Source organism: Micromesistius poutassou (genome assembly GCF_964030765.1).
Source record: "Micromesistius poutassou genome assembly, chromosome: 22".
Classification (NCBI taxonomy): Eukaryota; Metazoa; Chordata; class Actinopteri; order Gadiformes; family Gadidae; genus Micromesistius; species Micromesistius poutassou.
The window spans coordinates 587,238-614,391 of NC_140292.1; the positions used below are offsets into that span (position 1 = coordinate 587,238).

Consider the following 27,154-nt stretch of genomic DNA (forward strand, 5'->3'; position numbering starts at 1 on the left):
ATATACTGACAGAACAAAGAGACCGGCAGACACACAGAGACAGGAAGTCATTGAATGAGACAAGGACAGCTGGCAGGGAGACGAGGATCTTAAATACAGAGACGCCCACGTCCCAACACCTGGCTTATGAGAACAACAAAAACTGCAGTAATCTACACCCACGAAAACTGTGATATTTCTTCTGCAAATTGTTTAAGTATGCATGTTACAATTATGCAAGCCCTGGGATATAATTAAAATCTTTTCAACTGGGGAATAATGTCCACAAAAGACACCAGAATCCAGGGCAGCATGCACTGATGTAATAAAAGGACATCCGATAGTCTTTCTTCTTGTCATGTGAGTTGGGAGCATCTCAGGACACAAGGGGGGCCGTTACAGGGTCCAAACTCAAGCCCAACTTTAGGGTCAGAATGGGGTCGAAAATTGACTCCTTGATTTGTGAACACATGTATAATGTACATGAAGTGAATTTAATTCATGTGATATAATAAAACATAAGCTATCAGATAAGGCTACTATAACATGTTTTTGTTGTCCTCATGAGAAAGAGAAGCCACACCCAAAGAGCCAGGCTGAGGATCATGAGTCTGTATTTAATGAGAAGCAGGGATGGTGAAGGTTCAGATCCTCGAAGGAGATCAAAGAGCAAAGAAAACGGTGTGTCTGAACTCTAGCCAATACGAAACAATAGGATGGAGGTGTGAATCAAGTACCTACCCCCCGAGTTGACAATATTACTTTGCTGAATATAAACACAGAAAAGGGATAGGCCTACAATCAGAAATTATGATCTAACCAGTAAGCTGAATATTTTACGGGGATTTTTATAGGGTTCAATTAAATTTGTTCGGACTGGATAATTAAGTGACTAACAACCACAATGAAACTCTTTGTAGATTACACAAGAGTGCTGATCGTTTATTTAAATAGAAGCTAGCTATTTATTTAATGTGTAAGCATTTAATAACTACCCTGACAAACCAGTTCCAAATAGAGGCAGTAGTGAGGCATAGAGTCTGTGCTCAATGGTTTACTGCCATAAAAAATTATGAAACCAATCACATTAAACTTAAATGCTTTGCTAGCGCTGTATCTCTCAGTGGGATGATCCACTAATTATCATTTTATTGGTATGATTCATTTAGATAATTTAATTAACTACTGTATGTTGCCAGTTAGCTGGCATCACTAGCTGACATTAAACCCATCATTGGAATTCAGGCAGAAGCCATCTGGCATCAGATCAGATACTGTAATGCAGAACATATCAGCCAACTTCAATTTAGTGCGAAATAAATTGAATTGGTGACAGGCGCTCAGGAGTAGAGCGGGAGCGGGCTGGCAACCGGTGGTTTGCCAGTTCCATCCCCAGGTCCTTCTAGCTGACTGTCAACGTGTCCCTGAGCAAAGTTCTTTGAGAGACCACTGGTTAGAAAGGCGCAACATAAACGCAGTCCATTAACCATTTAACCATAACTCAACACTAGAACCTCTTAATACACATCCATCCCTCGCAGATGTAGCTCTTCAGACACACGTTTAACGTTTTCTCCCTTCCCTCTCTCTCCTTGCTGAACTCAACCCATCCCTGGTTCCCGCCACTACCGGCCCCCCCAGGGGGGCGGTGACCTACGGGGATGGAGCAGAGGGCGGGGAGGCTGGCCCTCCGCTGCCGGGCCCTGGGCGCAGCAGGAGGGGAGTGGAGGGGCAGCACTGCCTCCAGAGCCGTGGAGAGGCGGCCCGCCAACATGTCCCTCTCGCTGGGGAGGGAGACGCGGGAAAGGTCTGGAGGAGGAGTGGACGGTGGCTTTGGGGGAGCGGCCAGGTGCAGAGGAACATGGGGGAAGGAGGGATAGGAGAAGGAGTAGGAGGAGGGGACGCACACCGACATGCTACGGCTTCGGCGACAGTGGGAGGAGGGCTGCAGACCATGGGAGGGAACGGGTGTGAAAAACCAACAGGTAGGAAATACAAACATAATGTCAGATGAGGGATTAGGAAAACTGTAGTACGAAGCTATATTACAATCAACACAGGGACAGCAAACAGATAGCACAAAAAACTGTAGGGTGGGACAAAGACAAAAGACTAACAAAACAATAAACATATCAACATATCAACTGAAAGGGTTAAATCCAATAAATAATGCTCAATGTTCAATATCAAATTTAAATTTTGCATTTTGTCGTCAACATACAAATAAAATTACAATCAACTTGTGAGCTGATTGTAATTATATAGGAATGAAAGAAACCATATCATGCACTGAAGATATCACAAGTTAAATCAAAAGGAAATATTTATACTGATGCCGTTATGCTAGAGCAGCATTAAGGTCACCTATCAATTAAAATAGTACTATGGAGTATTGATCATTCAGTAGGATTATTGGGTACTATGGAGTATTGATCCTTCAGTAGGATGATTGGGTACTATGGAGTATTGATCATTCAGTAGGATTATTGGGTACTATGGAGTATTGATCCTTCAGTAGGATTATTGGGTACTATGGAGTATTGATCATTCAGTAGGATTATTAAAATAGTACTGTGGAGTATTGATCATTCAGTTGGATTATTGGGTACTATGGAGTATTGATCCTTCAGTAGGATTATTAAAATAGTACTATGGAGTATTGATCCTTCAGTAGGATGATTGGGTACTATGGAGTATTGATCCTTCAGTAGGATTATTGGGTACTATGGAGTATTGATCCTTCAGTAGGATTATTGGGTACTATGGATTATTGATCATTCAGTAGGATGATTGGGAACTTTCAGTTTCAATGAAGCCAATCAACATTGTGAGGACATCGGGATGACAACATCGAGAAAAAAAACAAGAAATAAACACAAACAACAGAGTACATCACTATCAAAATTATCTCTCAGACATTTTATCGCATTAAATTCAATCAAACTTAAGCAGGATGTTAGAAACGCACGTAATATTTAATACATTTAATTCGTAAGTTGTGCATAGAACCGGCGAAAGCAAACCCTGGCCAGGATTATTGTTCACATTATTGAATGAATTAGGTGGCACAATCATCTGACCCTTTTAAAGTGCTTTTGAATGAGCAAAATAAAATGAATGGAGATAATTGTTGAAAAACATCCTGTTTTCAATGCAACAAAAAAACACAATATAAAAAAGAATGAAACATACAAAACAGCATACTTTTATAAATTACGATAGAAATAACTCAATATGGAGTCAACCAATGTGTGTAGAAAAAGTACACATTAGAATCAATGAATCAATTAACCAATAAATAAAATAAAACTGAAATAGAGGAGGGGGAGAGAGGTCAGAGATGCTCATTTGAAATAAAAACAAGATGTAGGGGTATCAAAAGTCAACAGGGAACAGGACAATATGGAGAGATGGAAGAAAGGTAAGGAGCATGACATCTGGGATGCTGAGGAGAGAAGGACTAACAGACATATGGAGTGAAATATGACCAAAGCAACCACTGACCGCTAGTCTGTCTGGTAAGGACAGTGCATGGATGACTGAAAGGATAGTTATCCACTTCAAACACTGGACTGGCTAGGAAGCTATCTAACTTTTTAAATGATCAAACTGCCCAAATGGCTTATATAGTGACTGGTTGAGTGCAAGCATTTGGATTTGCTGGCTTTGATAAATGGCCTAGCAGCAGATCAACGAGGGTACTTGATCGAACCCGTGTGATAAGTGGCCTCGTAACTACTGGATTGCTGATGACAGCAGGAGAAGGATTTGGCGAGGAATCGAAATACCTTCAAGTATCCCTCTTCTTCCAGCCTTCAACACACAATCAAAGGCAATGGCATGCAGCAAATGTAAAAACTCTACCCACTCTAGCCCACTGGCAGTGCTAACCTAGCAGTCACAAAACGGTCACAAAACCACCATGCAACATGCGTCAACAGGGCGATGTTCATCAGGCGATGTAGTGGCCCTCACGTGTCGGATTACATCAAAACATAAAACCATTTCATTAAAGAACATTAAAGAAAACTCTCCGTCTCGCTTTGATGACATCATCACTCACCATTGGCTGGGGGGGCTGGGCGTAGCCCGGGTGCTGCTGCTGGGCGGTGGAGGGGGTGGGGGGGTAAGGGGTGTGGGGCTGGAGGGGGTAGGGGGTGGAGGGGGGGCTGCTGTAGGACATGTTGGGCTGAGCCAGGTGGGGGCTCTCTGAGGAGAACACGGTGGAGCCCTGGCCGCTGTCCACCACGCCCTCCGCTGGGGAGGGGAGGGAGGAGGGAGGGGGAGAAGGGGAGGGAGAGAAGGAGGAGGGAGGGAGAGGAGGAGGAGGGAGGGAGAGGAGGAGGGAGGGGGAGGAGGAGGGAGGGGAAGGAGGAGGGAGGGAGAGGAGAGGAGGGGAGGGGAGGGAGGAGGGAGGGAGAGGAGGAGGGAGGGAGGGAGAGGAGGGGAGGGAGAGGAGGAGGGAGGGGATGGAGGAGGGAGGGAGAGGACGAGGGGAGGGGAGGGAGGAGGGAGGGGAAGGAGGAGGGAGGGAGAGGAGGAGGGGAGGGGGAGGAGGGGAGGGAGAGGAGGAGGAGGGAGGGAGAGGAGGAGGAGGGAGAGGAGGAGGAGGGAGGGGGAGGAGGAGGAGGGAGGGGAAGGAGGAGGGAGGGAGAGGAGGGGAGGGGAGGGAGGAGGGAGGGAGAGGAGGAGGGAGGGAGAGAGGAGGGGAGGGAGGGAGAGGAGGAGGGGAGGGGAGGGAGGAGGTAGAGGAGGAGGGAGGGAGAGGAGGGGAGGGGAGGGAGGAGAGAGGGGGAGGAGGGGAGAGGAGGAGAGAGAGGAGGGGTGGAGGGAGAGGAGGAGGGGAGGGAAAGAAGGAGGGGAGGGAGGAGGGAGAGGAGGAGGGAGGGAGAGGAGGGGAGGGAGGAGAGAGAGGAGGAGGGAGGGAGAGGAGGGGAGGGGAGGGAGGAGAGCGGGGGAGGAGGGGAGGGAGGAGGGAGAGGAGGGGTGGAGGGAGAGGAGGAGGGGAGGGAGAGAAGGAGGGAGGGAAAATGAGGAGGAGGGAGAGGAGGGGTGGAGGGAGAGGAGGAGGGGAGGGAGAGAAGGAGGGAGGAAAAATGAGGATGTTTGTTACGGTGTGAAAAGAAAACAGGAGTAAAGGCTGTCCAAATGGAGCTGTATGCAGAACATCACGGGGTGGTAACATGTGGAAGAGGAGCCGTCGGGCTGCTTACATATGAGTGAGAGGCTGCTCTGTTGATAGAGGAGGCGATGATGTAGGTCGGCCTCACTCTCCTCCGTCTCCAACTAAACGTAGACAATGCAAACAGTCTGTTTCAACACACACTCCGGTGACGAGCCCTCCGACCACCGTTAACACTGCAGTCTCACCACACTCACACACATGAAAGATAATGACATGTCTAGTCCAAAATACTCTCCCGTTTAGGAAACGTTTACCTCCACTGAACCTTTTAGTCAACCATAGATCTACCCCTTTAATGAGAATGAGAACAAAGGCTAATTTGGTCTCATTCACACCTAGCTAGGTGTGACACCTAGCGGGAGGAGGAAGGGGAATTTCCGGAGATTCAGGCCAAGTCCACACGTACCAAAATGATCATTTTTTTCCCAGTTTTCCCTGGCATCGTATCAAGAACATTTGCGTCCACACGGATCCATCTCAATACAACTCAACACGCTACTTCATGTTCCAGGCGTATAGGTGGCGCTGTTTTAGTTTTAGAAATTCACCGGAAACGGTCACTCAAGTAATAAAGCGTTAACGCAACCCTTTTGATCGTCTCAATTGGCGCACGCATGGCTGTTGTTTGTTTGTAAAATGTGGCTTATGTGGTTGTCCATCAGTCTTTTTTGCTCAGCGTGGTGGCACAGGAGCATAATATTTTGCGATAGTAACCCTAATAGGCACAATATCTTCTCCAGCAGGAACACGAGCATGGAGTCGGCCATTGTTGTTGTTATGAGACGTCGTCACAGGTTACAAGAGGTTACGCTCGAGGGGTGTAGCGATGACATCATCGAAACGCAAGTATGCGTATTGGCCGTCCAGACGAACACTCAAGGGCTGCGTTTGTGAATTTATTCACCCTGGGACCAGGTTTCATAAAAGTCTGTTTGCATGCGATGCGTTTACAGGATTCGTTTGGACGATCGGCCAAAACGATGCAAAACATCTGCGTTTAAACCAAAAAGCGTCTCCGTGTGGATGGCCCCTCACACACATGAAAGATAATGACAGTCTAGTCCAAAATACTCTCCCGTTTGGGAAACGTTTACCTCCACTGAACCTTTTAGTCAACCATAGATCTACCCCTTTAATGAGAATGAGAACAAAGCCTAATTTGGTCTCATTCACACCTAGCTAGTTGTGACACCTAGCGGGAGGAGGAAGGGGAATTTCCGGAGATTCACAGAGTCGAAAATCAGGTATTGTGCAGTGTAGTATATGAATCAGGAAAGATAAATAGGAAATATCTCCCAATACAAAGTAGACGTGTTCCTCATATTTTGCTGTATTTTCGTACTTTTCATATAATTTCTCTTTCCCCCCCTCTGTAAGTAAACACTAAAAAGAAACCAAAAAATGGTCAATAAAAAAACTCGCCCCCCCTCCCCCCCCACCTCACCCCTCCAGTGTCTGTCCTTTCCCTTCATCTGTACAAGCAGCAGATTGTCCCCGGATCCTCCACACTGACCTGAGTGTGCGTGGTGGGGTTGGGGTTCTTCTGTGCTTCCTGCTGTGGCTGGAGCTCCAGCCGCCTCTTCTCCTGCTCCTCTCGGACCAGCTGCCTCTGCTCTCTCTTCCTCCGGATCAGAGACACGCGGTCCTTAATGGCCTTGGCCATGGTCTTGTGATCCCCTTCGGCGACATAGCCAGACTCAACCTGGTGCAGGGGATACGTACACACGCACACGCACGCGCACACACACACACACACACACACACACACACACAGTCTAGTAAATATACATCATGTTACCTCATTCCACCCTTCACTCAGCGGTTGTGTATTATGGCCTCAGGAGGACACAGGTCCTCCAGCTCCACCCGGTCGCCCCCCCCCCCCCCCCGGACGTGGGACCTGAACCTAACCCTTCAAGGCCCTGGCCCTTCATGTCGGGCGGCTCCCCCCCTCGAAGCGCCTAATACATCTGGCCACAGCATACTCTGTGGCTTGGTGCTGAGGCAGAGGTTGAACTCGATTGGTGGTGATAGTGTCAGAAAGGGTTTGTTGGATACAGCATGCACATGGTAGCTTGTTCTGTGTGTCTGCCCCTGTTCAACGGCGACCAGTGTGCATTCCCCCTGGGAGTTGTCCATTTAGGCCAATCGATCTCTTGACGTGTTTCCAGGCGTCCGCATAATGCGATCACAGCAGTGGCGACGTCGCCGCAGACGACAGCCTCCTAGCCTGTTAGCACTGCAGTCCATTATTGAGTGTGACCCCACGCATTCCTCCTCGATCTGTTCTGGCTTCAGCAGCATCAACGCAAACCACAAGAAAAAGGTTTTTTTTTCACTCCAAACTCTTCTTCTTCTATGTAGTCAGCCTTGGTCTCACCACTGCCCCTACAACTGACACCACCCCCCCCCCCCCCCTTAATCACCACCACCATCAACAACCATCATCACCACCACCACCACCATAAACAACACCATCACCACCACCACCACCACCATCACCCCCTTAACCACCACCATCAACAACCCTATCACCACCACCACCACGACACCACCCCATTAACCATCACCACCATCAACAACCACACCACCACATCAGCACCACCACCAACAACACCACCCCAATAACCATCACCACCACCGACCACCCCTAATGCAGAACGTACCATTTCCTGAGCCACATCCTCAGGAACGTCTTTAATCAGATCAAAGGAGAACTCAATGGCTTCGTTGTCTTTGTATTTGCCTGAAAAACAAAAAGGATAAATCGATGAGACAAAATGATACCGGTGACTGTCTGCTCCCCGTATCCTCACATGCACGCGAAACAGCGTCAGAGTCAAGTCCAGCCCGGTGTAAACATGATGATCAAGTAACCGAGTTCCCATGGGAAACCTCTCATGTGACCGAGCACCTGTACAAGGAATTCCTTTGTCCTCATTAAAATCGCTCACAGCTGATGGTCCGCTAACAACCTGCCCAAAAAATGATAATCGCAATGTAGATGTGAACCAAACATTAAGTTGGTCCGAATTATTGGTATTCCATTATTATGTAAGTATCTATGTACGTATCACGTTTATGCATACATCCTTTTTAAAAAAAATTTTGTTATACATTTATAAAATGTTGAAAACTCAAAGCACACATCGTATGTCAGAGAGTAAGAGTATGCCAGTTAAGTGATGGTCTGCGATGACAGATGATTTCCTTGCCTTTGAGCTTCTTCACGTCCTCTATCCTGAGCCACAGTTTAATAGCGATCATCTCCCCATCGTCCTCCTCAGCCAGCTCCACCCGAACCCCCGTCTCCTCCTGGAAGAAGGCGTGGTTCAAGAGGGTCTTTATGGCATACCTGGGGAGAGAGAGAGAGAGAGCGAGAGACAGAGAGGGAGAGAGGGAGAGAGAGAGAGAGAGAGAGAGAGAGAGGAGAGAGAGAGAGAGAGAGAGAGAGAGAGAGAGAGAGAGAGAGAGAGAGAGAGAGAGAGAGAGAGAGATCCTTTTACACAGCTGATCCCTTGCTTCCCCTGAAAATGTGCATGGGTAAGCCCTACCTGACAGCAAAATACACCAGGTAGTGCAACAGAGTTGGAGAGGGATAGAGGTGTGAGAGTGGGAGGGGAGAAGAGAGAGACGCATCTATAGATCTATAGCTAACATTATTAGCTGATCAGCAGATCTCAGACTCTTGGCTTTGAGCCATTTTGGCAATTGGAAGGAGGAGGTTTTCATTTATCTTTTTAAATAGTGGCACACATCACATGTCGAGACCACAGAACACATGTCGAGACCACACAGATATAATATCACACACACACAGACACACACACACACACACACACACACACACACACACACACACACACACACACACACACACACACATAAAACATGAACCGACTGAGTGAGTGTCAAAGCCACAGTCTAAAGATGGGCATGATTTGGATACAGGGTTAGGAGATTTGATGGCTATCTCACTGCATCCTTGAATGACATTGCTTAATATGCCTTGACTGTTGCTGTTTAGAAGACTTGTCATCTTAGTGTCATGAACAGTTTTGGATTGGATTAGTTTTGGATCTATTGTGAGTCTTTGGACAAAAGGGTCAGCTACATAAATGTAATGGAAATGGGTAATATTTGCAAAGCTGGAAAGTTATGAAAGTTGCTGACTTAAAAAAAGGTGACAAAAAAGTGTATACTGTAAATGGATAATATGGCACAGTGGTTCTCAACTGGTCTAGCCACAGGGGTGTTGTAAGTCATAAAGTTCCAACCCAAAAAACTAAATGTATCTACCAATATTGGAGAAATCCACAATGCCATCATGTACTGTACGACAGACTTATGGATCGCAACCCACCAGTTGGGAATCAGTGCAATAGAAGCGGCATTAATTGGGACAGAAAACCCTGAGCTCACTATCTCTGAGTGAAGACCTTTGGGGAGCTGCTCCAGAATAGCTGTGAGCCGTTACATTTTAACCCAACACTGGTCCAGGAAACAATGGAGAAATCTTAAGCTTTCTGAAACAATAGCACAATAGATCGACTATTCAGGGTTTAAGGCTGAGCTCCCGGATGGGTGTGTGTGTGTGTGTGTGTGTGTTTGTGTGTTTGTTTGTGTATACGTTTGTGTGTATGTTTGTGTGTGTACGTGTGTGTGTGTGTGTGTGTGTGTGTGTGTGTGTGTGTGTGTGTGTGTGTGTGTGTGTGTGTCTCACCTCTCGTCCTTGTTCTGTCTGATGCAGCCTTCAATGATCTCCTTCACCTCAGGAATGGCAACCTTGTCAAAACTAGCAGGCTTCACTCCCTGCACACACACACACACACACACACACACACAAACAGATACACACAAACACAAATAAACACACACACAGATAAGATTACTATATTACAATATTTCCTATTGGTTGCTTTATTATGGAACAATACACTACTGCTTAGTTCATTTAGAGAAGGTAGGCTTTTGCTGACTTTTCTAATCCTTGGTCATAGACAACAATCTCAGAAAAGTACAGCAGACTGAATAAGCAGCACTTAATTATGCTCTCTTTGTCCCCACGGCAGGTTGAACCCAACAATGTAATCCACACCAGGGGACACTTTAATCACGAGGACGTTAGAAACAGACAACAGGCAACAACAGAGCGACAAGCCAATTCTTAAGGCTAGGGCTTAGTCCTAATCAAATCAAAGAATCATGCTCCCACATTGATGCGTGCCTACATCATGATTTAAGTCCTCCTCCCCTGGCAAACAGGCATGCCATTTAGTGGTTTAAGCAATCAAGAGTGTAACAAACACTCTCCTAAGTGTTTTTTACCTTTTAGTTGCCAAGAGGAATTGCAACCTTGGCTCATTAGGTTTGCATATCAAAAAGAGCTTAGACACTCTTTCTGCCCTTCATTTTGTACATGTGGCTGATTAATTTCAAATTTCAAATTGGACAACCCTGCCACATTCAATATACAATAAACAATGCTTTTATGAATACAAAATGACTAATGCAGACGTTAAACCTGTGGAATAAACGCACACAGAATGGATTTACTTCAACGTCAATGACAGATATCGCTCATTCAACCATATCCATTCAAAAATTCAAAAAACAATTGAAAAAGCTTTACTTAAAAGGCTGCTTTCCAGATAAGGTCAGAGAATGCATGACTTGCTGACTAAAGGACTATAGGATCTTAAAAGATTATCTATAATCTGATTGAAAAACGTATAAACCGGCACTACAGACATGCAGCCATTTATGCTAGGCTGGCGCTTCTCTATCAGGTACGTTGAACAAGGTAAAGAGTAACAACTTACCCAGAAAATCACTTCTTGCTTATGGCAGCGGAGGGTTATTCAATTAAGTGACCTGACTGATTAGACTGTCACCTGACATCAATGTACAATGACAGCAGCCACAAAAACCCAAAAAAAACACTTCTGAGTGAGCAGTCAGCAACCCCAGTGGACAGACAGTTGGCTGTCTGGTAGAATGAGCCGTTATTTCGGAGACTGCTTATATGAAGAGTCGGACTTAACGCCTCCTACTCCAGTGGCCTCCCCTCCGTCACCCCTACTCCACCCGTCCATGTGTTTTACCGGTACATAATCCCCTCACCCCCTTATACATATGTGTTACACGTGTAATAGTGGCCAGACACACCATAAAAACTGACATGAGACAAATCCGACCGGGGTTAATAGAGCGATTAAAGAGAGACACAGAGAAAGAGAGAGCGAGAGAGCAAAGGAGGGAGAGGGGGATGGAGGGAGAAAGAGAGAGAATACAGACAGAGAGAGAGAGAGAGAGAGAGAGAGAGCGAGAGAGAGAGAGAGAGAGAGAGAGAGAGAGAGAGAGAGAGAGAGAGTGAGAGAGAGAGACATTCAGACATCATACAACCCATTACGAACTATTAAGGGATGAAACAGAAGCAGAATCCTTCAGTTCTCACCACCCAGCCAGCGTTTAGAATCAAGATGGCCACTAGGTGAATTTGGGCCAATGGCCGGGCGCTAAGCTAACAGGGCTAGCCAAGGGATTGCATTAATCAGGATGCACTTGTAATATGCACACAGACTGTAATACGCCTGGACTGCTTTGCTGGATCAATCAGCGCGATGACTTGACCTTACTGGCTGGCTCGCAATGTTCCACACAGAGCCAGAATGAGAGAGATTGAGTGAGAAATAAAGAGAGACAGACAGACTACTCTGAACTACAGACCTACAAAATGAAATCACTTGATTCATAAATAATGTAGTAAGTGAATTGTTAAGGTAATGCGCTTAGTGGAAATCCCTCAATGTGTCTATGTAAGAGAAAGAAAATACACAGATAAATTGCATATTGAAAGAGACGTTGAAGGAGAATGCATCAGTGCAGAACATAATACATGCAGAATGAAAATGCGTGTGTGTAATTGGGCAGAAAGAGAGGGAGGGACACCACTGTGTGAAAGGTTAATAATTCAGACTTGCATAATGTGGTGAGGGATCCAAACATGGGCATGGATTATCTGTATAGACTAAAGGGAATTGGCAGAGGACAAGAGCAAGAGATGAACAAACTGATTTCTAGTAAACTCATCCAGTCTATTATCCCTTACTCGCTCCCCAGTGGAGTAGAGAGACAGCTGTCCCATCAGTGTGTGTGTGTGTGTGTGTGTGTGTGTGTGTGTGTGTGTGTGTGTGCATGAGGTGATGACATCAGCAGCATTCAGTGTAAAACACTGTCTGATGGCATCTGTCATCTGTCTGGGTCTCGCTCTCTGTCTCTGTCTCTCTCTCTCTCTCTCTCTCTCTCCCTCCCTCTCACTATCTCTCTCTCCCCCCCCCCTCTCTCTCTCTCTCTCTCTCTCTCTCTCTCACACTATCTGTATCCATGTCTCTCTCACACTATCTGTATCTATGTCTCTCTCTCACACTCTCTGTAACCATATCAGCTAAATAAAGTCTTCCCCTAACCAGTCTATACTATTGCTCACCCTGTACATTGAATTCCACTCAGTTCGCTTCCATATGTACTGTATATATGCAATATGTGTGTATATGGATTCAAACATCTGCCATGTCCTCAAAGTAGACATAATAAAAGTACTCTTGTTACTCTGTAAGTGTTCACTGGCTAGGGTAGCTAATGGTTGGAAACAGATACATAAATATATAGGACTAATTTTAGGCATGAATCAATTCATAAGACAAGAGAAACCTTTGATGTGTTGCCATGGCCAGTGTGGATAAGCTGCCATACTGTGACTAACCCAATAAGCAGCAATCTAACATAATGAATCCCTAGGGAGGCGTCAGAGAACATCCAGGACATCTAGAGGGAGAACCCTCAACCCCCTTGTGAGCAAACAAGCTAGAGAGAGACAGAGAGAGGGAGAGCTAGCCGGGGGGGGGATGGAGATAGACAGAGAAAAAGAGATGGACAGAGAGAGAGAGAGAGAGAGAGAGAGAGACAGAGATAGAGAGAGCTAGACAGAGAGAGAGAGAGAGAGAGAGAGACACCTAGAAAGGGGTCGAGGGAGATAGAGCTAGCCAGGGAGAGAGAGTACATCAGGGGAGAGGGCGATAGAGAGAGACAGGGAGAGAGAGCTTGAGAGGGGTCGAGCGAAATAGAGGTAGACAGCGAAAGATAACTAGACGGGGGCTAACGAGGTACAGCCAGACAGGGGCGAGCGAGCACGCGCTAGACATGGGAGAGAGGGCGCTAGAGCGGGACAAAGGGGTTGAACCAATGAAAAGAGAGAGCCACATGACCGCAGAGCTTCAATGCCGGAGTTACGCGTGAAGGGAGGAGTGGACCAGAGAGCGCTATAGAGAAGAGCAATGGTAAAGAATCACACACCTAACCCTAAACCGGCAGAACAACACATACGCACGCGCGCACACACACACGCACACACACACTCGGGACTTACGCTGGTGACCCGTCGGTATATCTGCGCTGCGTTCTGGCACTCGGAGTAGGGGTACTCCGAGGTGGCCATCTCCAACATACACATGCCGAAGGCGTACACGTCCACCAACTCATCGTACTTCTCCTCGTACATCTCCGGAGCCATGAACTCCGGGGTGCCTGCGGAGAACGGGGGGGTCAGGGGCTGCTCGCTGGTAGAAGCCATGTGGAGGTGCATCCTATATCAGCAATATCGTCCATTGCAAGCTTGAGGTTATGTGCTGTATGGTTTCTGGATGGGGGTGAAAGTGGGTTTTATTCCTTTTCTTCACACGTATAAAAATTATGTTAAATGCATTGCATTTGTATTATACGTATTATACGATGGATGTAAGATTTAACCTTGTTGCCTTCTTCATTCCTGCTAGTCTAGAATACCCCACCAAATGTCTAATTAATCAATGAACCCATGCTGAATGCATTGAGCTCTCAGATTTATATTCTAAAAGCATTTTCCGGCATACAACAAGGAACCCTTTGTGTAAACCCTTTGTCAGTCCTAATGTTACCCATATCTCATTGACAACAGTCACACCTCACTTTATTTAAGGCCAACTCTAGGCTCATAACTGATTTGTGTTCTGTGTACAACTGACAGAACCAGTAGTCTGGTGGGATCCCAGCTCCCATCTGTTTCTAAGTAACCTACCTAATGGTTTTCATATGGAGAAACTGGTTCCTCGTCTAAAAGCAGGAAAAGGTGATTTTACATTCAGCCAAGATTGATAGAATAACAGTTCAAGTCCCTGCCCCCTCTCTCTCTCTCTCTCTCTCTCTCTCTCTCTCTCTCTCAGTATATAAAAAAGTAAATAAATAGCTTCATAATTGGTTAGGTTCAAGTTAAACAAAAGTTGAAAGTGAGAGGCGGCAAAACGACTGCTAAATTGCTTCTTGGATCTGTAAAATGTTCCTCCATGTTTGTTTAATGTTTCAGCGTGATGAGCGCGGCTGTTTCACTTGGCTCCCTCGCTGAGGTTGAGCGTCTGAAGGACAGAAGGCCTGACTGACACCCCGCGGGACATTAACCACAGGGGTTGCTTCAGGAACAGTTGAGATTCATTAGTGTGTGAACTTGTACACTAAATCACTATAATGCATTAATAAACCAGTCATATCACTCAGTCTCTCCTGCTTAGTAAATTGAGCCAAATGTAGCCTAATTATAGGCCCTGAAGCATGGAAGGTGTGTGTGTGTGTGTGTGTGTATATATGTATGTGTGTGTGTCTGTGTGTGTGTGTGTGTAAATGCTTAATGCAAATTCTTAGTTCTTGTCGGATATGTTCCCGACCTTATCGCGAAAATATGCATGCCAAGTACATATGAACACATTGACAGCATTAACAGCATTGACATGAACATAATCATGTCATTAATACTCGGTTTAAACTCAGATAAACTGAATATTATTATGAGACAGAGAGAGAGGAATAGAGGAGAAACAGAGACAAAGAGAGAGAAAGGAATAGATAAGAAACAGAGACAAAGAGAGAGGAATAGAGGAGAAACAGAGAGCAACACATACGGTATTTCAGTGAATCCCCCTTCTGTCTGTGGGGGCCGGCACGCAGCCAGATAAACCTGAAGGATCCTTCCTCCCCCTCATCCTCCTCTTCATCCTACCTATGACGCTCTTGGCGAAGGAGGCTCTCTTGAGCGTGGCCAGGCCCAGGTCCCCGATCTTCACGGAGCCTGTGGGGCCGGTGATGAAGATGTTGTCACACTTCAGGTCCCGGTGGATGATGGGGGGGGTCCGGGTGTGCAGGAAGTGGAGGCCTTTGAGGATCTGACGGCACCACGACCGCAGAACCTTGATCTTCATCACCTTGAAGCGCTTCAGGTAGCTGGAGAACAGGAAAACAGGCTCATTCATTCATAAAAAAACAAAACTAATTCTTAATTAATAACACACTGGAAATGCACATTCACTGTTTGGTTTGATGGGATGTGAACTTGGAGCTAGCTGCTGATGCTCAGTCACTGTTTGCTTTAGTGAAGTCTGTGGACCACAAAGACTTGACCCGTTTCATATGAAGCTATGGCTAAGGTCACTGTTTTGGATCACAGTGCTTCATGCTTCGTACCCAACACCTTTCTGTACATGGCCGTTTTATTTCTTAGATCTCTTCCAGAGGTAATGCACATTATTCTTAGCCATGATCAAATTCAGACAGAAGCCACATCAAATTGCCATTACCTTGTGGTTTCTGGTCCCTATGGTTTTAACTTGCACGACAATTTATAAGCAATGACATGTGGTATATTTGCATTAGCAATTACAAGTCACCTGATAGCTGCATCTGCTTTGTGTTAGCGGCATTACATGGCAGTTAGTTGGTCATAAAGGCTGGCAATGCTATAAATTATCTTTGGAAAACAAAGCCGCCTACACTGTTAAAGTGATTGATGGGTCTTTTTTCTACCAGAGGGGTATACAGCGGTGAACTATAAATCTTAGTACTAGTGAGCAGAGGAACCACAGAGATGTATTTCCTGTCATACCAGTTTCCTGCTACAATAGAGTTCGACTGTTTCAGTTAGAATGTGAACACGTGTATTGGTGTGTGTGTGTGTGTGTGTGTGTGTGTGTGTGTGTGCGTGTGTGTGTGTGTGTGTGTGTGTGTATGTGTGTGTGTGTGTGTGCGCATGTATGTGTTTGTGCACATGTGTGTGTGTGCTTGTGTGCGTGTGCGCATGTATGTTTCTGCAGATGTGTGTCTGTGTGCGTGTGTGTGTGTGTGTGTGTGTGTGTGTATGTGTGTTTCTGCAGATGTGTGTCTGTGTGCGTGTGTGTGTGTGTGTGTGTGTGTGTGTGTGTGTGTGTGTGTGTGTATGTGTGTATCAGGATATCAGCAAGCTGCTCATGTGTGCAGAGCACATGTTTGCTCAAAGGGATGCAGACATTTACATGTTGGCTTCATGACTTCATCACAAAATATTTTCTTTTATAGTAGGTGAGGTTTTACTTTTGGCAGGTATGACGCAGGCATATGATTGCCAGCTCATGCCTCATTGGATTGGAGTGTCCTGTCCTGACTCACACACATCGGCACCAGAGGGTTTCACAGGTTGGTTGTTCATAGGCTTAAGGACACAAACCAACGTTCACATAGGCAGCATCTTGTTGGGGGGGGGGGGGGGGGGGGGGAGTGTTTGTGACGATCATTCTGCATAACAGTCGATGCTATGTGATAGCTCCGTTAGCGGTGAGCTCATAGAAATCAATTGGTTCTCTCGCACTCTGAGCTGACATTTGGTGAAATTGCCTTGCATCCATTATGGATACAACAAAACAGAGAGCTAATGAAAACCGAGGTATGCTTTCCCCGGGGAGAACGATTGGACTTTGTGTACACGAGGCAGTCTCATTATCATATTATAATTAATTGACATGAACTAAACTGTTCATCGCTGTATTCTGTTTCTTGTATCCATGTGAACACGCACAACAGCAACACAGTCACCACAGAGGTGGTCGTGGAGGGAATCGCTCTGACAAGAGCTATATTTGCTTAGCGTTAATGCTGCTTAAGCTAGCGGGCCAGAGGTCAAACTCTCCTGCTGAAATGGCCTATGGCTGACCAGAAGACATGAGGTTTTCAGCAGCAGACTCATCAGTGTGCATACCCTTTGATTCCCCCACCATCGTCTATGTACTGTGACACAAGGATCTCCCCCTATCTCTCACTCCCCCTATCTCCCTTGCTTTCTGAGGCCGCAACATGTGTTGACAGACATGCTGGATCTAAGGGCAGGGACTTGAAGCTCTCCTGGTCAATATCTGAAAACACTCAACCACACACACACACACACACACACACACACACACACACACACACACACACACGGACACATAAGGGTCGACAAGAGTTTCCATTGTGTGTCATCTTTTACTACCTCTCCTCTTTTCTTTCCATCTCTCTCTCGGACAACGTCCACATTCCTATGTTCTCCTGGTACTTTAGGTCTGTGTATTCACTTTAGATCGCGGAAACATGTTTACTGTTGCCTCTAAAACGCTAATCAAATTAATCAAATTGAATAGACTAGCCACATTGACCTTCTCGTCTTGTAGCCAACTCCTGAAACATGGCACTCATTAACTCTGAAGCTACAACCGAAACCAGTATTTCTAGTTAGGGTATTAATTCTTAGCTGCTCTATGTTTTCTAGCAGTTAGAAGTATTGAAAATGTACTAATCCTATCTCCCATATTTCCTTTTTACTTTTGATAGAGGTTTGATAAGAGAAAAATGATAGTGATCATTGTCCTACATCAATTTCACTATGAATTATTAGTGAAAGGGATGCAGTTCACACCCACCTCTCCACCACAACACGTGATAGTAATCCTCCACACAGGTCCATCAGTGCTCTGTGTTGTCCAGTGGAGGGCACTACTGATCCAGCATGCCCTAGCCCTGGCCTCATTCCTCATGTTATTATTCATGTTGTCACAAGTTGTTGTTGTGCTTTGGTCCGTGTACCAGCCGGTCATTCTGGCTGACTGCAGGCCACATCTGAATGCCTGTCTGTCTAGCCATTATGTGCATTAATCAAGTGTGAGTGTGTAGAACAATCCATATGTCTATCTCTGATGTCTCCTGCCCCTTCATCATAACTCCACGTCCTGCTGCCCTCTTTGTCTGCCTCCTCCAGTCCCTCTGTCCATCCTCCCACTGCCCCACTGTCTGCCCCCTGTCAAACAGCCCCTAGTCCACACACACACACACACACACACACACACACACACACACACACACAGGCACACGTACACACACACACACACACACACACACACACACACACACACACACACACACACACAGGCACACGTACACACACACACACACACACACACACACACACACGCGCGCGCACACACACACACACACACACACACACACACACACACACACACACTGTACACCGTCTGGCTCTTTCAGGAATGAAAAGAATCTGCAGCAGAAGCAGCAGCTGGCAGGTGGGCTGGTGTCCCAGAATGCATTGCGGCAATCACAAAGTGCACCACTCTAGAGAAGCCCCCCCCCCCCCCACACGCTGGCCCATTAAGCTCTTCATTAGGACGACTCTGCGCTCGGGGCAGCAGAGAGATGGACTGGGATGTGTTGCCGAGTGGACACACCAAAGCCAGATCGCGTTTGTGTGACCAATCAGTTATTTCACACTGAATCACTTTTTGGGCTGGAGATGGAGGGCTGCGGCAGTGACAGCAAGGAGGGAAAGTGACCCATGTGTACACATGGGCGAACACGGACACACAAACACACTCACACACACACACACACACAGCGCAAGCAAATGTAATTCTTTAATATTCTCAGTAAATTGTCATTATGTCATCATGTCATTATTTGTGAATCGTAATTGTTTTGTGTGTGTGAGTGTGTGTGTGTGTGTGTTTGTGGATGTTATGTGTGCGCGTATGCGTGCATGCATGCACTCACGTTTTGAGCGTGCCGGACGTCATCAGCTCGGTGACCAGGACGATGCACTTCCTGCCCTTGGACGGCCCCTCCCAGGAGTCGTAGAAGCGCACGATGTTGGGGTGCTGCAGGCCCTTCAGCATGCCCGCCTCCTCCTTGAACCGCTGCCGCTCCGACTTGGACAGCTTGCGGTCCTGCAACACAGGAGAAGGGCCTGAGTGGAGGGGACTGCATGGGGGCCACACTGGGTGGAGGGACTGCATGGGGGCCGCTGGGTGGAGGGGACTGCATGGAGGCCAGGCCGCTGAGTGTTGAAGGGATCACCTGTCTGGGTGTGAACCCTGGTAAACGGCTCGCCTGTCTGCACCACAAACATCCCTTACCAATAGAATTTGTTTTATTGGTCACGGGCCATTTCAGCGCGCGCACATCTGCCCCCGAACGTGGACAATAGCAGGAGCGCGTTGGTCTTTGTTTTCGCTCGACGTTTTGTGAAGCACTTGTCATGTTTTTTTTTTTTTTGTCTACAAACTTTCTCAAACTTGGTACTGGGACAAGCATTGTTTAAAAAGAAACACATTGACTCAAAAAGACCAAAGCGCTACACTGCTGTTGTTTGTCGTGGCAAGAGCGTGCTCCATCTGTAGTTATGATGGATGATATTGGTTATGGATGTAGTGGAGACGACTGGAGAAAAACATAGGTCAAATGGTTGAATCACCCAGACGGTTTATCCTTTCAGGCCAATGTAACACATGGGACAAAAGGAGAATTCTAGTCTGAGCATGACCTCACACACGGGTCCCTCATTAGGTGAGGCAGCCCAACGTGTGTGTGTGCGTGTAATGAATGCTCTGTCCTGGCTTTTTGATAATGCTTTCAACTGCTTTCAATTAGCCTAGAAATCCAGACCCACATCTAGAAAGCTGTAGGGTCTGCCAACGAGTAATGAAAACGGCCCAACTCGAGGGGTGGCATCAAGCATGCATTTGAAAATATCACTGCACGCAATTGGATAACACCAATGGATAACCAATCAGAATACTACAAGGGGTGACATATCCAGACAGGCGGAGCTACCCAATAGATAAGACTCTTGCCGTATCCGGTCAGTAAAACAGCAACACTTTTGGCCCGCCTATATCAGCTACACCGATGTGATAGGTTAATGTTTGGATCCAGGGGAATCGGGGAGTGAGTATATTGCTCGTTCCCAGAGTGACTCGCTGAGCAAATTTTTATTGTGTTCTCGCGAGTAGGGTCTCTCGGGTAGCTTTCAATCACATTCCTGTTTAAATCCAATGGTCAACAAAACTTCCATGAACTACCATCTCCATGCGACAAGCGCAGCCTACATAAAAAACCTCATTCAGTTATAACCATAACCCTAACCATAACCCTAACCCCACCAGTGAAACAAGCGTGAACAGAGCATTCTAATCAAATAAAGAGGGGATATAATACATGGGGGTTGAAGTCTGTGAGCTTAGCAGCAAGATTTAAAAGAGATCTTTATTAGTGTTTCCTCATCCAAAACCACATGGGCCGCAAGGAAAACAATGATGCAGTCTACATTCTTACACACTGAACAAGACTTTTATAAAGCAGATTCACAGAAAACCACAAGGAACTCACACATGGATAAAGATGCACTGATGCAGGGACACACACATGCACAAAACACATACACACACAGCCACACACACACAGAGTGATTTTTACTGGCATTCCAACTCTGCGCACACTTCAGTAGATGCAGATTGCAAAAGTGGCCAGTAAAGAAGACCTTGTAAAGTAAGGCTATAGGTATGCATCCTGTGTGCGTGTGTGTGTGTGTGTGTGTGTGTGTGTGTGTGTGTGTGTGTGTGTGTATGTGTGCATGAGTGTGTGTGTGTGTGTGTGTGTGTGTGCTTGTATGTGCGTGCGTCTAAATACATTGTAGAGAGTGCCAACATGTTATAGCAGCAAAGTGAAATTATAAATTCAGCTTTGTTTTAAGAGACCTACTTTCTCCGAAAAGAAATGTAATATTTGAGAGCTGTGTGTTTGTGTGTGTCTTTGCTTGAGTGTGTGTGTGTGTGTGTGTGTGTGTGTGTGTGTGTGTGTGTGTGTGTGTGTGTGTGTGTGTGTGTGTGTGTGTGTGTGTGTCTGTGTCTGTGTGTGTACGTGTGTCTGTTTGTACACACGTGCCTGTGTAGGTATTGATGTAGCCAGCTTTGTAGCCTCACCGTGGCTGTGTCTAACTGTAGTTGACATATTCAGTGCATTGCTAACCCAAAAATAAGCAGCAACACGATGCTTCTTGACAAACAAGGTAAGGCAATCTCAGTGGCTGTGGGCATATATGGGCATCATTTCCTGAACAACTATGAGCCATAAATAAATTAAATATATTTTGGTGGTTTTGGTGGTTAATACATTACAGTTATAGATAACCAATAGCAGTTTTATAAATCCTAACTAAAAAAGATTGAATTATGGAAAGGAATGTGTTTTCAGTATTCAGAGAATCTGAGTAACATGCTCTTTTTAATGAAATCATAAGACAAACATGGGCAATGATTGTGATTAATTTGACCTGCTGCATATAAAGTATTCACATTTCATGGTGCAGGTTACCTAGCAGTGTCGAAGAGGCTTCACAGCTGTCATGCTGGTTTGTTGGTAGCCTTTATGATTGAGCTTTTGACGACCATTTTGTATGAGCAGATTGCATAAATGATGTTTGTAGGAAGAACCTCACTCCTACATGAGACACCAGAACACTGTCGATCATTTCCTCTACCATCCCATGACACTCTAAAGAGCATCATTAAGACAGAAAGAGAGAGAAAGAGACAGAGAGAGACTAAAAGAGAGAGACAGGAGGGAGAGATAGACAGAGAGATGACGTTTATCAGCCTAACCTAGTCTGCCCCCGTCTACTCCAGTGATGATGGTCCATTAGTAACACACACACACACACTCACAGGAAAATGGACTCAAGCTCCAACTTGAAAACCCTCCCTCTCCCTGTCTCTCTATCTCTCCTCCATCCTCCTACCTCCTTCCCTCCCCCTCTGGCAGAAAGCATTTCCGTCATCCGTCGCCTCTGAATCAAACCTACACGCCATGATCTGGTGTCAAACTGCTCCACAGCCCCACAAATTCCCACAAGAGCGGTTCTGATGGGAGAACCATGATGTTATGGACAAGAGATCAGGTCATGTGACGTGTGTGCATGTGTGTGTATGTGTGTGCGTGTGCATGTGTGTGTGTGCGTGTGTGTGTGTGTGTGTGTGTGAGGGGGTCACCTGACTGACGGGAAGCCAACATTCCATTTCCCAGCAGCACTTAGCTGTGGACCCTGAGCTGATCTTACCACTGCGTAATACTTCCCCCCCCCATGGCCTTAAGAGATTTCTTCCATTTTTCTGTGTGTATTTGTGTGAGAAAGGTGATGTGTGTGAGGCTAGGGTCACGCGGCATCTAGGTTATACATGGAGGGAATAAGGTAGGACGGCGAGGTTAAAGGGCAGATTCCAGATCTATTATTAACGTACTGTGTTTCATTCATTCGGCTGCAAAACCAAATGGCTGCACATCTACCGGCTTTTAACTTGCACTTGAAATGTACTGTTTGATGCACTTAAATCAAGACATAGACAAGCGCCCACTGATTGAACCGAACAAAATACAGTTTTTTTGGTTTTGGGTAAGATGATTAATTTCTGCCTTTGTCTCTCTCTCTCTCCCTCTGTCTCCCTCACGTCCAGGCTCTCTCTCCCTCTCTCTATCATTCCTGCTCCTCATCCCTTACTTGACCTTATCGCTCCCTCTCTGTTCTAGGCTTCAAAACATCATGGGACTTCAGTTTACCGCACTCAAAATATCCTCACTCATCGTCACTCATATCCTCACACACACACACACACAGACACACACACCAATAAAAAACACACTCACAAAGAGATCATTCATCTGTGTGTGCATAAACAAAAAGTCCCATCTCTCTGTCGTGTGTTTACCGCTATTTTTCTCACCTGCTATAAACATGAAGCATTGGCCGGGGTCGCTGGCCGACCACACCAAAGAGGCCGCCCTGGCAGACATTTGCTACCCTGCTACAGTCAGCCTCACAGCTGAAGGCAAACATTACACAGTCTCATACATCCATATATAAACGTATTTGATACAATTCAATGATTTGGGAATGAACATGTCAGGCAGCTAAAGAATCAGGGGAAAGAGTAGACGGAACTTCGGCTCTGTTGTCGTTTCTCCAGGAGGCCACACTCCGGTCTCTCTGTGATCATCTACTCTGGTCTGAGGGCAACCCCCATCTTGGAATTGAAGCGCTTTACGGGGGCAAAAAAACGTTGACGTCTAACCAGATTCATAGATGTAAGTTCCACTATCCTTAGGTGCGTTTAGGATTCATTAATCTAATTGACTAGATCCCAGGACAGCTCGGCATCCCAGAAAGGAATTTGGGAAAGCCCCCCCTTCCATCTGAGTACGTGTGGTCTCTGAGCCTCTGGGTTCATCGTATCAACCACACCATTTAGAGAGAGCATAGCTCGGGTCTTGCATAAGATCATTACACGGCCTAGAGTTGCGTACTTCTTTCCAGGTTTTCTTTTCAGACCCACCCTTGATGGGCCGAGCCCCTTGGTTCCCACTTCAGGTACAGAGTTATTTACACACTAAAAACAGAGTCTGGTGTGTACACAAGGCAGGCCAGAAACACAGCATGGCCTCTCAGAAAACATAGGTCAAATTCTAAGAAATTTGGTGAAAAAGAAACGTATCTGCGGCATGTTGACATGCAGATTTGGCAAATATTAACAAGGCCCCTATTCTACAACTTTGTGGACGCCCTTTGAGTCCTGTTATACAGAGGTTTATACACATGGGCCATTAGTGGAGTTTACTGAGTTTATTACATTATGCTTCTGCTTCAGTAAATGCACTCATTTGTTAAAGTCAAGGTTTACAGTGGCCCCAACTTACTGACATGTGTGTGTGTGTGTGTGTGTGTGTGTGTGTTTGTGTGTGTGTGTGTGTGTGTGTGAACTAGTAGTCAACACGCATTGGTGTGCCACTGTGTGGATAAAGACCACTTACGTTTTTATTAGTGTATGCTTGTATCGTTTTAAATGCATGCATGCAAGATGTACAGGCAAGACACTGTGATGTGTGGTGTGTGACGTGTGATGTGTGATATGTGTGATATGTGTGTGGCGTACACACCCCTTTTACGTGCGTATATGCACACACACACACACACACACACAAGGACCTCCCGAAGACTTTCATCACATCTTGCCATGGTTAAGAGAAAGAAAGAAAAGATTTAGGAGTCAGAGAGAGATAGAGTTAAGAGAAATAAGAGAGGGAGAGAGGGAGGGAGAGATAATAGGGAAAGTAGAAGAGCGAGAGAGAGAGAGAGAGAACATATGGTTTGAATAAGAATGATTGAAAAGCGAGTGAATAACTTAGAGCAAGGTTCAGAAAAAGGAGTGCAAAGAGGGGAGGGAGAGAGAGGGAGGAGGAGAGTGAGATATATCTCATACACGGTGTTCAGAAACAGAGGGAAAAAAAGCGTCAACATTTACAATTCCCTGCTTCCCATTCTCCCTTCCTTTCGCTGTCTGCCTGGCTCTATAGTACTTACATTATCAACCTCTTCCCCTTTCTAACAGACTTATTCCCTTATTGTCTGTAACCCAGGTTGCTCCTCTCCCTCTGTCCGCTCCCTCTCTATCGTCTGTGCTCGCCCCACCAGTGAGCTGGTTTTTGGTTTCCCATCAATCACCGCTCTACATATTGCAGTAACCAGGGACATGTGTCTGACTAAACTGGGGGCATGCACGTGTGTGCGCATTTGTGTGTGTGTGTGTTCATATGTGTTTTGTGTGTATGTGTGTGTGGTTACATTCACGTGTGTGTGTGTGTGTGTGTGTGTGTGTATGTGTTCATATGTATTTGTGTGTGTGTATGTGTGTGTTGTAACCCGACTTACATATGGCTTGAAGTCAGGCCGGTCATTTTCAGCAGAAAACGCTCTGTTCTATGCAGCTAACACACTTCTTCTGATGCTCAGGTTACAACACATGTCAAGTAAAAACAAGAACTTTTGCTCCTGCATTCGTGTTTTCTTTTTGTTTGACGTATGCAGACCGGTCTGTGTGTGATGTCATCACAACACAAACCATGGGGTCTTTCTTCCTCGTTGACAAAGGCTGTCAAGCAAGTGTAGGATCTACTGTGAAGGTTGATACGCTTCATGTGGTAGATGTCAAGGCCGCTATACCCTGGAACACTAGATACACTGCACTGATATCACCAATGAGGAATTCAGTCCCAAAATGCAAAAGCCTGTTGGTGAGTTTGAAGCAGTTTTTTACTTTATTCCGCAGATGCAAATAAAAAAAGGCATTGTCGATTGTTTTGACTTTTGACAATCAAATCCATTCTCTAGGATGGTGTCCATGTGAGTGTCTGTGAGCGTGTGTCAGCAGAACAATAGAGGCCATCTCTGGCTATCACTGTAGCACCAGCTATCGCTATCACACAGACACACTCATCCAGTGTGACTCGCATGAGGTAATGCCTGCTGTTTCATCGCGGTCTATGCACGCCTCTTATCTTCCCTTCCATTGCTTTCTTCTGTCACTTCATCGTTCTCTTCTGTGCTTCAAATCCTCCTTCCCTCATTATGGTCTGAGCATCATCTAACCCTCCTTCCCTCATCATGGTCTAACCATCATCTAACCCTCTCCTCTTCATCCATCCTCTTGTCCTCTCTTCTCCCTGTGTATCACCTCGGCCACTTCCTCGGCCACTTCCACCTCGGGTCCTTTGACGGTAAACTTTGTGTGTGCAACAGCAGGTCCAAAGGTAATGACAGGAAGGGATAATGAAGCCGTGTCAAGAATCTCTCCTCAACGGCGTTAATCCTCCATCCAGCAGCGCACATCAGAGATAATCCCAATCTTAACCAGGGGGGTCATATCGACCCACTGGAGAAAGCCTCTTATGGCTGGAGCCCTGCTCCTTCCTGTCGGAGCACGCTACGCATGCTGAGTCACACACAAATGCACAAAGCACGGCGACACTTGCACGCAAATATATCCCATATCAGACACACTGACCTACATGTGCCCCCGGCCGACATCTGATCACCCACAGATGTAGAACTAGGCTCACACCGATCACACTGTTCAACCATGAAATGACTAAGTAAGCCGACGTGGGCAGCACAGAGGTGCAGTTGTTGGGGAACAGCACTCAGCAGTTTGTTAGTATCCTGTTGTTAAGGATGACTCCCTCTAATCACCTGGCCCTTTGGTTAATACGGACTTATACCTCTAATCATAATTATCCGAATTCCAGGTCAGGCCAGCTCACCACTTCCCCTGTAAGGACAGCAAGAAAGACCTATTCATTCACCACTTGTGTGTTGGTTTGATGGAAACTATTAAGAGGGAATAATTACTTGTAACAATGGCCGTATTTGTGGCTAAACTGGAATACAAGGATCCAATAAAATCACATTACCCACGCTGGGAGGCAGAGCAAAGAGGCAGTAAGCATGTGGACATTTCCCAGTCCCTGACATCGGCTTGGAAATGAATGGGAAGAGTTACAAGCTTCAACCTCCAAAGAAAAAATAACATAAGATAGTAATACTAGCAATAAAAAATGAGCCCATGCTAAAGGAAACACACATGGGCATGTGTATACAGGGGGATACACAAATATTTCCAAATCACTTTCCTATCCGACAAGATGTCTCCTCTGCATGTAGCAGAGTGAAATAGGTGTTGTTTTGCATGACTCATAAACATTAGCAAGTTAAGTGAAAAATAATGTGTGCCTTGCCTGATCATAGGACGCCAGGATGACCTTTGACAGGTAACTTTTAAACATGAGACATTGCCAGATGAGGTTGCTATAAATCTTTCCTGCTCTACCGTAGGTTGAGAAAGTCTTTGAAACCAGAAGTACTTGACCCCTCTCCTTTAAGCCAGACCCTTCCCCCAACACGGTGATTGATTAAGGCCATAGAAATGCCAATATAACATGGTAATATGG

At 46.0% G+C, this 27,154-nt stretch overlaps 1 protein-coding gene across 7 annotated transcripts in view; it reads right to left on the reverse strand.

Moving 5' to 3' along the window:
* Positions 1-27,154, reverse strand: part of LOC311367844 (serine/threonine-protein kinase WNK1-like) — a 79,358-nt gene that overhangs the window by 30,337 nt on the left and 21,867 nt on the right. For 6 of the 7 annotated variants that reach the window (XM_084486681.1, XM_084486683.1, XM_084486684.1 and 3 more), the window contains exons 2-10: positions 19,097-19,269; positions 15,252-15,472; positions 13,593-13,750; positions 9,888-9,976; positions 8,380-8,519; positions 7,831-7,910; positions 6,678-6,866; positions 5,193-5,265; positions 4,043-4,236 (exon numbers count right to left, since the gene is read on the reverse strand). In XM_084486681.1, the coding sequence (XP_084342807.1) occupies positions 4,043-4,236; positions 5,193-5,265; positions 6,678-6,866; positions 7,831-7,910; positions 8,380-8,519; positions 9,888-9,976; positions 13,593-13,750; positions 15,252-15,472; positions 19,097-19,269 (1,317 nt within the window). Of the gene's footprint in view, positions 1-4,042; positions 4,237-5,192; positions 5,266-6,677; positions 6,867-7,830; positions 7,911-8,379; positions 8,520-9,887; positions 9,977-13,592; positions 13,751-15,153; positions 15,473-19,096; positions 19,270-27,154 lie in introns of those variants that run through there. The other variant, XM_084486686.1, reaches the window with a different exon arrangement.